Source organism: Bubalus bubalis, chromosome 2, assembly GCF_019923935.1.
Source record: "Bubalus bubalis isolate 160015118507 breed Murrah chromosome 2, NDDB_SH_1, whole genome shotgun sequence".
Lineage (NCBI taxonomy): Eukaryota > Metazoa > Chordata > Mammalia > Artiodactyla > Bovidae > Bubalus > Bubalus bubalis.
In genome coordinates, this window is record NC_059158.1 from 159749702 (window position 1) to 159761534 (window position 11833).

General features: G+C 58.1%; 2 protein-coding genes across 4 annotated transcripts; one reads left to right on the plus strand and one right to left on the minus strand.

Moving 5' to 3' along the window:
• Window positions 1-75: 75 nt before the first annotated feature.
• On the minus strand, window positions 76-5466 carry CHPF (chondroitin polymerizing factor). Its single transcript, XM_006058947.4, has 4 exons — window positions 4935-5466; window positions 2870-3443; window positions 2185-2364; window positions 76-1773 (listed from the first exon to the last, which is right to left on the minus strand). The coding sequence occupies exons 1-4, from the start codon at window positions 5246-5248 to the stop codon at window positions 514-516; spliced, it is 2328 nt and encodes a 775-aa protein (XP_006059009.2). The 5' UTR covers window positions 5249-5466; the 3' UTR covers window positions 76-513.
• An 87-nt stretch (window positions 5467-5553) lies between these two features.
• TMEM198 (transmembrane protein 198) lies at window positions 5554-11768 on the plus strand. Of its 3 annotated transcripts, none has more exons than XM_025278334.3 (6): window positions 5554-5743; window positions 5862-6093; window positions 6407-6611; window positions 8772-9347; window positions 10319-10521; window positions 10895-11768. In XM_025278334.3, the coding sequence occupies exons 3-6, from the start codon at window positions 6446-6448 to the stop codon at window positions 11030-11032; spliced, it is 1083 nt and encodes a 360-aa protein (XP_025134119.1). In that variant the 5' UTR covers window positions 5554-5743; window positions 5862-6093; window positions 6407-6445; the 3' UTR covers window positions 11033-11768. The 3 variants fall into 3 exon arrangements, with proteins under 3 accessions (XP_025134119.1, XP_044793808.1, XP_044793806.1); XM_044937873.2 differs by having other exon boundaries at window positions 6442-6611; XM_044937871.2 differs by lacking the exon at window positions 5554-5743 and having other exon boundaries at window positions 5750-6093; window positions 6479-6611.
• The last annotated feature ends 65 nt before the right edge of the window (window positions 11769-11833 follow it).

The following is an 11833-nucleotide window of genomic DNA, read 5'->3' on the forward strand; positions in this document are numbered from 1 at the left end:
GCCAGCACCAGGGAGCCTCCATCCTCAGTCCTCCCTGCCCCCACACCCATCTTTCAAAGACTCAAGCACCACTAGTCCACACTCAGCCAGTTTATTAAAGTCAGGGAGCTTCCTCAGGAATGCAGAGGGGAGAAGATGGGAGATGCCCCACCCTCCTCTCTCAGCTACCCTTCTCCAACAACTCATCTGCAGCCCAGGCCCCCTGGGCTGACCCTAGGAGGTGGGGCTGGCGTCAGGCAGACTGTACTGCATAAATACTCGGAGGCCACAGCCTGAATCAGCAGCGTCAAGGGGCCAGGGAAACGAGATTTGGGGCAGAAAGAGGTGGCTCCAAGGGTACCTCTTCCCAGGCTTGCTCTGAGCCCGAGGGCGACCCCAAGCCAGAGAGAGGGGGCCCTGGGGTCTGGGGCTGCGGCCAGCCCTATCCTGCGAGTCTGGCAGGTAGCTCCGGGTGGCTGGGGGAGGAGCGGGGCGGGGCGCCGCCTTGCCCGGTTCCGGGGGCGCAGGGAGGTGTCAGGTGCTGTTGCCCTGCTCCTGCTCAAAGAGCAGCATGGCCAGCTGCGTGCGGGAGCCGAGGCTCTCGAGCGCGCTCTGGCGGCAGCGGTGGTATAGGTCTTCGCTGAGCCGCGCGCTGCACGTCTGTGCCCGATAGCGCTGCAGCAACGCCGGCTCCACCGCCCGTAGCACATGCAGGGTGGAGAAACGCAGGAACAGCTCGTACACATCCAGGCTCTCCATCAGCTCCTCCTCCTGGTCCGAGGACGCTGCCAGCCGTGCTCGGGCCGCCACGTAGTCAGAGTTGTAGAAGCAGGTCTCGGTGGCCGCCTGGCGATCGAAACGGCCTGTGTCGCGGCCCAGTTCGGGGGGTCCCGGGCCCTGGGGTGGGGCCACGGCCGGGTGGAAGGCCTGGAAGTGCATGGGAAAGAAGGCCTGCCAGCCAGAGATGGCATGCATGCGGCAGCGGTTCAGGAAGTCAGGCGTGAGCACCGTGTCTGGCCCGGCCAGCAGGAACAGCGTGTCCAGCGGGTGCTTCTTGGAGAGGAGATCCATGAGGCGCAGTGGTGAGGGTGCAGCTGTCTGCACGCTGAGCCAGGGCACCCGGGCACCGGGGAAACGCCGCTCCAGCTCTGCCACATGGGCCTTGACGGGGGCAAAGACATCGGCGTGGGCCGCCCGCTGGGCCTGTCGGGGCTCATACAGTAGCAGTAGGGTCAGGGCTGCGGCAGCATCGCCAGGCTCCAGCGCCGCCGTGGCGAAGGCCTCCAGGAAGGCAGGGGCCAGGTCACGCTCGGCTGCGGCCAGTGGGAGTAACACAGTGAGACGCGACGCCTCGGTGACGTAGGGCACGGGCAAGATCTCCACGCGACTCAGTGGCCGTAGCAGCTGCACCCGGCGGGTGAGGGGCCGGCGGCCCCCCTGGGGGGTCAGTGCCTCCAGCTGCAAGTCCAGCGTGTACTCCATCCCCCGGGCAGGATCGAAGCGCCGGTAGCCATTAACCAGTTGCTGTTTCTGGAGCCGCAGGGCTGGGTGGTATCGGCGGTTGAGCTCCTCCAGGGCTGCCCCCAGAACGTCTGCCACATCAGCCCGGTCAGCCCCACGCAGCGGGCAGCGCGGGGAGCCATCAGCGCAGGAGAAAGCATGTTGCTCTGTGAAATAGTCCCAGCGCAGCACCTCAAAGCGGGAGGCGGGGCGAGATGGTGCTGGAATGCCCACTGGCCAGGCGGCTGCCCGCTCCCCATCCGCTGCCAGGCGGCTGGTGTTCTGGATCTCCCACTGGGTTGGAGAAAGAGGCCATGAGCCAGGCGCGGACCACCGGGGCCAGCACGCAGCCAGGAGGCTGGGCAGGCAGCACGTGGCACTCAGCACAGGTCCCCAGTCCCTTGCCAAACTCGGCCCACTCAATGCTCCTACCTGTCCTTTACCCAGGTGGGAGGCAGCCTAAGAATTAAATTGGAAAGGCTCCTCAGAAAAGGTAGAAGCAGACAGGTACCAGAAAGCAGGGATGCTCTGATTCTTGTGCTAATTTTTTTTATTTTCCTGGGATCTCTGAGACCTCTTAGGAAACCTCACTCTCCACTCTTCACCCCCTACCCCCTATCCTCTACCTCCTACCCTCCACACCCACCTACTCCTAACTCCTCACCCCCCAAACTCCCTACCCCTCACCCCCAGCCCAGACCATACCTGTAACTCCTGGATCTCCTGGTATGTGCGTTCCAGTTCAGCTCGAGCAAAAGCCTTGTGCAGCTGGTACATGTGCACAGGGTCATGGACAGGGTGAGCAGTCAGGGCACTACGGAAACGAGGGTCCCCCTCCTGCACGGGCTCCCCAGGGCTCAGCTCCAGGTAGCTATAGTGGACCCCCTGGGGAGAGGAAGGGAAGTGGGAAATATGAAGGGACAGTGCCCTCCCCCCCCCCCCCCCAATATTGTGTGTCTCATCTCTCCATCCTATGACCTGTTGTGGACTTGGGGTCAGAATTCTGTGGGTGTCGGCCTACCTTGACCAGTTGGGAGCTTGTGTGACCTTGGGTAAGCCTCTGCCAGCTCATCTGTGAAACAGGCATGTGTCCTATCTCAGAGCTGTCCAGGGGCTCAAATAAAATAATAATGGCCAATACCAAACACCTACTATGTGCAAGCCTCCCTTATTTTTTCTAATCCTTATAACAAGCCTGAGAAATAATTATTTCCATTGGTATGGATGAGGATGCTCAGGACATTCAGTAACTTACCCAAGGTCACAGGGATAGAAAATGACAAAACAGCATAGAAACCCAGGCTTATATCTCCAACCACCCCCTCTGCCTCTCAGGGGGAAGTGCACACACCCAGATGGGAGGCACCAGTGGGGTGGCTTCTCTTCCTACCTCGTGGTCGCCAGTGCAGCCCACCCCGGTGGCATCAAGGATGCAGCGGCCCAGCCACTCATCCGGGCGCGCACTGACAATGTCATTGCGGCAGGCTTCCAGGTGGGGGCGCAGCTGCTGCAGCAGTGTGCGCGACAGCAGCACCCCAAAGCCCCCGTGGCAGTAGCGGCCTGGGGCAGGCTCTCCACCGATGAAGTCCTGGGGCCGGCCCAGATAGAGGTGGGCAGCGGCTGCCAGGCTGAGGCGGCCGACTAGGCGCGCCAGTCCGTGCGCCTCAGTGTAGGTGGCATCGGGTACTAGGAAGAACCAGTCGAAATCGTCGCCGTGCTGTTCCAGCAGGTGGCGCAGTGCCAGATGCAGGTGCCCAATGGGCCGCTCCTCGCCTAGTGTCACCACGGCCATACCTGGTGGCGCCCGGCGGCCCCTCGAGCCTGTCAGGAACACCACACGCTCTAGCCTGTGCCCTAGTGTGCGGTTCACGGCCACGCCCAGCGTAGGCAACGTGGCCTGTGAGGTCAGCACTGCCACGAGCAACTTCTGCCTGATGCCCAGCTCCGTGCTGATGTAGCGGGTCCTGGGGTGGGGGAAAGATGGCACAAGGTTATCAAAAAGACAAGTAGGGCAGGCAGAGGGTAGCATACATAGGCTTCAGCAGGTCATGTCCTCCATGGGCCTGTTTCCTCATTTATGGTAGAATAACTCTTCTAGGGGTCACGAGGATTTAAGGGAATTGTTGTCCTTACCTACCCAAGTGCTTTTAAAACGGAGATAGTATTATCCATGCAGATACGAGAGATATATTATGGGTCTGATTCTCTATTTTGTTATTTAGTAGTTGAGTCTTTGAGTGAGTTATTTAACCCACCTAAACCTTGACTTCCCTGGTGGCTCACATGGTAAAGCGTCTGCCTATAATGCGGGAGACCCAGGTTCAGTCCCTGTTCCTCTGGGGAAGGAAATGGCAACCCACTCCAGTACTCTTGCCTGGAAAATCCCATGAACAGAGAAGTATGGTAGGCTACAGTGCATGGGGTCTCAAAGAGTTGGAAGCGACTTTTCTTTCACTTTCACTTTCAAACCTTGGGTAGCCTCATCTGTAAAATGAGATCCTTTAAAGCATAATGTATCCTTTAATACATAACGTAAAATGCATCCCTTTAAAGCACTTAGCCAAATTCTTGGCACACAGGTACTGCACACATCATGTACATACTTATTTCTAAAGAATATGCCATTATACCACAAATACATCACAGAAATGATGTAAAGGGATAGATGACATTGAGGCATAGTGAATGTGTTTGGGGGGGCTCAGGGGTTCCAGAAACTTATCTTCCATAATACGGAAGGTAAGTTGAAGAATTGGAATTTGAACTCAGTGTTACTTAGGAGAAATTATTTCAACTCATAGGCAGAGGCATTAATGGGATGGGTACACCATCCTTTCCCCACAAACCTCCCTCTTTCCCAGATGCCCACCCAGGAACAGGAGATACAGGTAAATCCTTGTTGTTATTTAGTCAGTAAGTCATATCTGACTCTTTATGACCCCATGGACTGTAGCCTGCCAGGCTCTTCTGTCCATGGGATTTCCCAGGCAAGAATACTGGAGTGGGTTGCCACTGCCTTCTCTATGGGATCTTCCTGATCCAGGCATCAAATCCAGGTCTCCTGCATTGGCAGGTGAATTCTCTTACTGCTGAGCCACCAGGGAAGCCCCACAGATAAATCCTAGGTCTCTCGTTTCTCTTTCCTTCTCTCAATGCACCCATTCTATATACTAGTCATTTCTCTAAACCTAACACCCAGTCAGTGAGCTCTGAAGACCTTTGAGGGTACAAGGGGTTAAGCAGGTTTAGGTCAGAGGCGAGTGAGTTCTGCCCAAGTCTGGATGGAGCCTCCAAACCTTCCCAGGGAGCAGGGCCATCGGAAATGATCGGAGCCCAAAGACTTCCTGGCTTGTCAGACCCTTCCTTCCGGGGCCTGACCCAGCCCCAGGCGGCCTCCTCTGCGCACCCATCCCAGCCGGTTCCCAGGGGGTGGGGCAGGCGGATCCAATCCCTACCTGACGGCCTTTTTGGCGGCCTGGCCAGGCTGTGCAGGGTGGTAGGGCAAGACACGCGGCTCCCAGTTCTCCCCGGCGCCTGCACCAGCCCCGGGCCTTTCGCGCTCCGCTCCGGGCTGCACCGAGTTGGGCCGGCGCGCCGCATTGGTGTTGCCGCGCGGAGGCAGCTCAGAATCTCCGGGCTGGGGCGGCCCTGGGCCGCAAGGCTCCTCCACCCAGGTGACGCTAAGCAGGCTCAGAGTGAAGCCCAGAGAGATACCCACGGCCACGGGCCCCGCGGGCCTCAGTACCGACAACAGCAGCGATGCCCGCATGGCGCCCGGACAGCGGGCCCCCGGCCCTGGAGCAGCCCCAGAGCAGCAAGAGGAGGCTTCGAAGGGGCGGGACCGGGGAGGGGGCGGATCCGGAGGTCCCAAGCCAAGCGGGCGGGCGGGCCCCCTCCCTCCCCGCCGAGCAGGGCCAGCCGCCGGAGCGGAATCCCCTGCGCCGCGTTCCTGTGCCCCTCCAGCTGCCGCTCGGTACCGCGTAGGGTCCCGGCGCTGGGCGCGGGAGCCTCCGCTGAGGCCGCCGCTGTCCGACGTGTCACTGGAAGGGCCCCGCCCCCGGGGTGGGGTCTCGGGCTCCAGCTACCGGAGAGGGAGGAGAAGGGGGAGGTTAAAGGGGAAGGACCCCCGGAAGTGCCCCCTCCTCAGTGAGGGAGAGGCAGACGTCGGGGGCGGAGTCCCCTACCTCCCCCCCGGCGTGGTTGGTGCGTCCCGTGTGACGTCAGAAGCAGCCCGCCCCTGCCTGGATGGTGCGCCCTGAGTGACGTAAGGAGGAGAGGCCGGAGCTGTCCATCAGCACCAAAGGCCGCGGGCGGGCTCAGGGCATGGGGCCGCGGCTCTGGGGCAGCCCGAGCCCCTGCTCCTGCTTCTTTCCCTTCCCCAGGCCCAGCCTAAGTCCCCGGACGTCGCGGGACTGGAGTGCCAGCCGGTGTTGGAGGCGGAGCGGCGTCGCCGCCGCGCAGGGACCGGTCCCTCCGGCCCAGCAGCCCCCTTCCCCTCACCGCGGACTTTTACCGGACCCCAGTCAGCTGGAGGCTCTGGCGCCCGGCGACCGCGGCCCCTCCGGCCCCTGCACAGCCTCTTTCGCTCAGAAGCTCAGGTCCCCTCCAGCCCAGGTAGATCTTGGATAATCCCAGATTTAGCCGCCCACAGACCAGTCTCCTGGCTGCCTCCTCACCGGCAGCACGCTGCCCTCATCTCCCCCCAACTTAGTCCCCCTTTTAACTTCTTCATCCCAGCTCCCTCTAGCCATGCACTTTCCCCCTCTTTTGTCTTTTGTCCCTTACTTCAGGGATGCTTCCAGAGCTGTGTAATGTGGGCACCACTCCTTTGTCCACTGTATCTTTGCCTAGTTCTCCACTCCCATCTCACCCTCATCCTGGTGGAGACCCAGGACTCTTCCTTGACCCCCAACTTCCTCTCTGTCAGGCTGACGTGGGAGGGTGACTCCCTTCTGTTCCCAGCACTATGCCGGGCACTGTGGCAACACTTCGGTTCCAGTTGCTGCCCCCGGAGCCAGATGATGCCTTCTGGGGAGCACCCTGTGAACAGCCCCTGGAGCGCAGGTACGAGGCACTGCCGGCGCTCGTCTGCATCATGTGCTGTCTGTTTGGAGTCGTCTACTGCTTCTTCGGTAAGACCCCATCATTCCTTACTTGGGCCCCCTGCTGTTTCCCCAAGTTATTTTTCTGAGGCACCTCAAACCTTCTTTGGAACTTTACCATGAACTATCTGTCTTTTCTCTTTTTTCAATCCCGTACATGATTGTAGATCATTTAGACTCTAGATCCTAGAGAACACAGGTTTTGAATTAGGTGTGCTTGGATTTGAACCTGGTTCTGCACTTTACTAATTACAATGCCTTGGGCACATTAACTGTTTTAAGCCTCAGTTTTCTCATATGAACAGTGGAAACAATGATATTTGTCTCACACGAGGTTGTTGTGAAAATAATAAGCACTCAATAAATAATAGCTATTGTGGTGAAGACGTGTTTGGGTCACTATTCTAGGTAGGCACCAAAAGCATTTAGAAGGGTGAGTTAACATGGTCCCTTACCACAGGGCATAATGTCTAATGAGGGAGAGACTTCTGGCACATTCATACCTGCGATACATATTAGAGGGAGCTAAATGGTGATCACATACATGGAGATATATATACCGGCAGGCTCCAGTAATCAGTGCTGCTGTGGATGGTTGTCCAGGACACGAGGGAGTTTGGTTGGATAGGCAAGTGGGGACTGAAAGGCAAGTCCATGCTCCACTTGCCAAACTCTAGAGCTTGGTGCAAGGCTGCTTTGCCTAGAGGAAGGCACAACTTTTTCTAATTTGCACCAAAGTGCCAGATGGTCTAGTGGAGTAGGTGCCCAGTGACTCTATAGCAAGAAGTACAGAACTCCAGATAGGGAAGTGAGGTTTATTGGCTGAGCATCCAGGGAAAGCCTCCAGGCAGAGCATTACAGGTGGCTGGATGAAGTGCAAAGGAAGCTTGGAGGTCTGAGTTCCAGGTTGGGCAGAAATAGGGCAGGACTTATGCTCTGCAGCCTTTACACCTCCCCCTAGAATGGCTGGGTAGTAGGCAGGCATGGAAGCCAGATGGTCCCTCTCCTTCCACCTCCAAACTCTGGGCTGAACAATTGCAGAGTGGGCAGGAGGAAGAGCCCTTCTATAGGTTCAGGACACATTCTGGGTCTCCAAGGAGTCTGTGTCACCTCACCCCCTCCACTATTTATACCCAATCCCTCTACAGTTGCCCAGTGCAGCCTGCCAACCCTTCTCCTGGGCTTCCCTGCCCTGTGGCTCTTGGAGACTCTCAATCTCAGGCTCTTGGACCCTTTGAGACATTGTGCATGCCCTACTCCTTTTCCTGATCCTAGAACCTCCTAGACTCCAGTGCTTCCTCTCATTCCTGGCACTGATTCTCCTTTTTATAACCTTTCTCTTTGGCTCTCCCTGATCATTTGACCCCCATCTCTGACTTCCATCTTCTCAGCTTTTCCGGGTCCCTCACACTTCCAGGTACCCTTACTGGACCTAATGGCCCTATAACCTCCATTTTTCTGAAACTCCACACCACTATTTGCCCTATAAACCTCTTTGACTCCCTATGGCTCCTTGTGAACCCTATTGACACCCCCCACCAAGCTATCTCATTACCTCCCATCCCTCTGGCTCTATTACTCCTAACACAGGGGAATCCCTATGACCCCGTTGTCTGTTTGCGCCCACCATGATCTCAATGGTTCCATTTTTTCTGGCTTCAATATTATTACCCTCTCTCAAAAACCCTTTAATACGCTCAATGATCCCACATCTGTCAATTCCCCTGACCTGAAAAGACTTCATCTTTCTGAACCTGTGTGACCTCATCTCTCAAGTTCTTTCTGACTTCCAAATACCTCATCCCTCTGAACAATCCCACCCTAAGGACTCCAGGGATTTTATTGATCATCTATCTGTGACCCCAGTGACCTCTCTCTCTGACCTCTATGATTCCAAAGACCCTAGTGACCCTGTAACTGATACAATGAACTATCTCTATCTCAAAAACCCAACATTCCTTTCAATGACTGTCTGTTTCCCAGAGACTCCCAATGACCTATCTCTCTGACCTTCCTTGACCCCAGTGGTCCCTTCACTGTTGCCCTCAGGACCCCAGTGACCCCCAATTCTCTGAGCTTAGTGTCCTGCCTCTGGTTCCCCTGTGATTCCTTGTTCTTGACCCCTCCGACCTCCTACCTCCAGCCCCATGACCTTGTTTTGGCCTCTCACTAGCCCCTGTTTCCCTCCAGGTTACCGTTGCTTCAAGGCAGTACTCTTTCTCACCGGGTTGCTGTTTGGCTCGGTGGTCATCTTCCTGCTGTGCTACCGAGAGCGGGTGCTGGAGACGCAGCTGAGTGCTGGGGCAAGCGCAGGCATCGCGCTGGGCATCGGGCTGCTCTGTGGGCTGGTGGCCATGCTGGTGCGCAGTGTGGGCCTCTTCCTGGTGGGCCTGCTGCTTGGGCTTCTGCTTGCCGCTGCCGCCCTGCTGGGCTCCGCACCCTACTACCAGCCGGGCTCCGTCTGGGGCCCCCTGGGGCTGCTGCTGGGGGGCGGCCTGCTCTGCGCCCTGCTCACTCTGCGCTGGCCCCGCCCACTCACCACCCTGGCCACCGCGGTGACCGGTGCCGCGCTCATCGCCACGGCTGCGGACTACTTTGCCGAGCTGCTGTTGCTGGCGCGCTATGCAGTGGAGCGTCTGCGGGCTGCCCCTGTACCCCCCCTCTGCTGGCGGAGCTGGGCCCTGCTGGCACTGTGGCCCCTGCTCAGCCTCATGGGCGTTCTGGTGCAGTGGCGGGTGACGGCCGAGCGGGATTCCCACACGGAAGGTGAGAGGGTACATGCCAGGGTGGGCATGACAGAGATGGGTGGTTGGGTGGGGGGACGGAGCTGTAGGCACCAGCAGCAGAAGGCCTCAGTTGAGTTACAGAGAGCTGACTGGCTCAGGGTCTGGGAAAGCAGGACCTCAGTGCCACTATCCATGCCACAACAACAGATGGAACAGCGGCTCTGTGCCAAGCCCCTTCCAGGCATCTGGGAATGCAACAGAGACAAAAACGGAAAAGGCCCCCATCCTTCCAGGGTTACATTCAGGGTGAGGGAGACAGACAATAGGCAGACTAACAAGATAATTCCCATTGTGTGGACTGATATGAAAGAGGTGTGCAGGATAATGTGACGTATGGACAGGGTGGCCAAGGAGGGGTGTCACATGGAAGAGGTGACATTTAAGCAGAGACCTGAAGGATAAGGCACCAGCCATGCAAAGAGCTAGAGAAGAGGGAAGAGCAAGGGTGAGAGCCTGAGAGGGAATGAGCTTGGCCTGGTGAGGAGGTGGGGTGGGAGTGGGGGGTGAGGGGCGCGACTGTGTGGCCACAGTGGGACATAATGAGGACTCCGGATTTTATTAGAGGGCTGGTGAGATGCCATTGGAAGTTTAGCAGGAAGGATATAAACTAATTAAGTATCTTCTGGCTGCTGAGTGTAGAAAGCATCAGGGAAGGCAGGTGTAGAAGGGGAGCCAGTGGGGAGGCAGCTTAGTTGTCCAGTTTAGAGATGATGTTGGCCAATCTAGGTGAGTCACCTATGGCTCCAGACTGGGAGAGGGGTAGGGTAGCAGCCTGGAAGAGGTACCTAGAGCCTAGGAATCTTCCCTAAAGACCTTTGGAAGAAAAGACCTATGGGAAGCCCTATCTGGCAAGTGGGAGACCAGGAAAGTAAAGGAGGAGAGGTTTCAGACCAGGGGAATCTGGGAGCCTACGTGGGCCTCTGAGAGCCTGCTCTTCCCCACCCTTCGCAGTGGTCATCAGCCGGCAGCGCCGACGTGTGCAACTGATGCGGATTCGGCAGCAAGAAGAACGCAAGGAGAAGCGGCGCAAAAAGAGACCCCCAAGGGCTCTCCCCAGAGGCTCTCGGGCTCCTCCGAGGCCTGGGCCCCCTGACCCTGCTTATCGGCGTAGGCCAGTGCCCATCAAGCGCTTCAATGGAGACATCCTCTCCCCGGTGAGCACCCCGAGCCCTTCCCTCCAGCCCAAGTGGGGAGAAGGGGGTGTTGGACTCTCTGTCCAAGCTGGACTTGGCCTTCCCCAGGGCTGCTCACTGTCTAGAAGGCCTAGGACTTGTCCACCACCATAACCCCCGTAGTTAGGGGCCTGATGGGTAACGGGAAGAGGTGACCTGGGTGTGGATTTTAATGAGGCATGGTACAGGGAAGGGTACAGAGCTGTGGACTCTGGGGGTAGTGAGGTCCCAGGCCGGCAGAGGACCGGGATGGGTCTCAGGCTTGTGATGGTGCAGGCTGAGGCCATCTGCCTGGGTGGCTTTCAGGGCAGGGGTCCGCAGTGGCACTCTCACACCTGTGTTTCCTCTCCCACAGAGTTACATCCAGAGCTTCCGGGATCGGCAGACTGGGAGCTCTCTGAGCTCCTTCATGGCCTCACCCACAGATGCGGACTATGAGTACGGGTCCCGGGGCCCGCTGACGGCCTGCTCTGGGCCTCCAGTGCGGGTATAGCAGTCCAGCTGCTCCTGCCCGCCTACACTCATCGGTCACCAGCTCTGCCGGCTTGGGGAAGCCTGCTGGGCCGAGGCTCAGCCCACCTGGCCTTGTGCCCTTTGGCTGTTCCTTTCCCCACCCTGGAGAGGGATGGCTTGGCCACCAGATGGGAGGACCTGCTCAGGCTTGGCCTGGCCTGAGGAGAGAGCCCCTCCCAAGCTCCCCAGGAGTTCCTGAGGGACGCGAGTGTGAGCCCCACTGGGCTGTGCTCAGGGTTGTGAGTGTGTCGCCTGTGTGTGTGCGTGTGGAGGGGTGGGCTTGGAGGGGACCTTGGGACCCTTGCCTTAGATTTCTGATTGGTAGGGCTTCTCCAAGGGTGGCCCCACCTCCTCACCCACTGCTGGGGTCCTATGGGCCACTCTCCTGCATGTCTAAGTGGAGGAGGTCTGCCTTCCTCCCCCATCACCTCCACTTCTCAGCCAGACTCATCTAAGGCTTCTTGTCCTTGTCCATGGGGCAGACTGCAGCGGTCCTCACTCTGGTCCCCTGTCCTCTGCAAGCCACCAGCCCAAGGGTAGTGGCAGGGGATGGGGTGGAGGGTGCTGCTCTGGGCTGGGTCTGGCAAGGGGGGCTTAGGAGGAGGGGGCTTAAGTGCACGGTGCATGTCTGGTGTCTGTCATGCCACTCTGGACACCTCATGCTTCTGTCTCCTCCCACCCCACCCTGTTTTACATCTTTTATAAATGTGCCAAACTGTGAGGCTTCTGCCAGTAGTGGTGGTCTTTGGTGGCTGGTGCTTCCAGGGGCCAAGATGGAGGA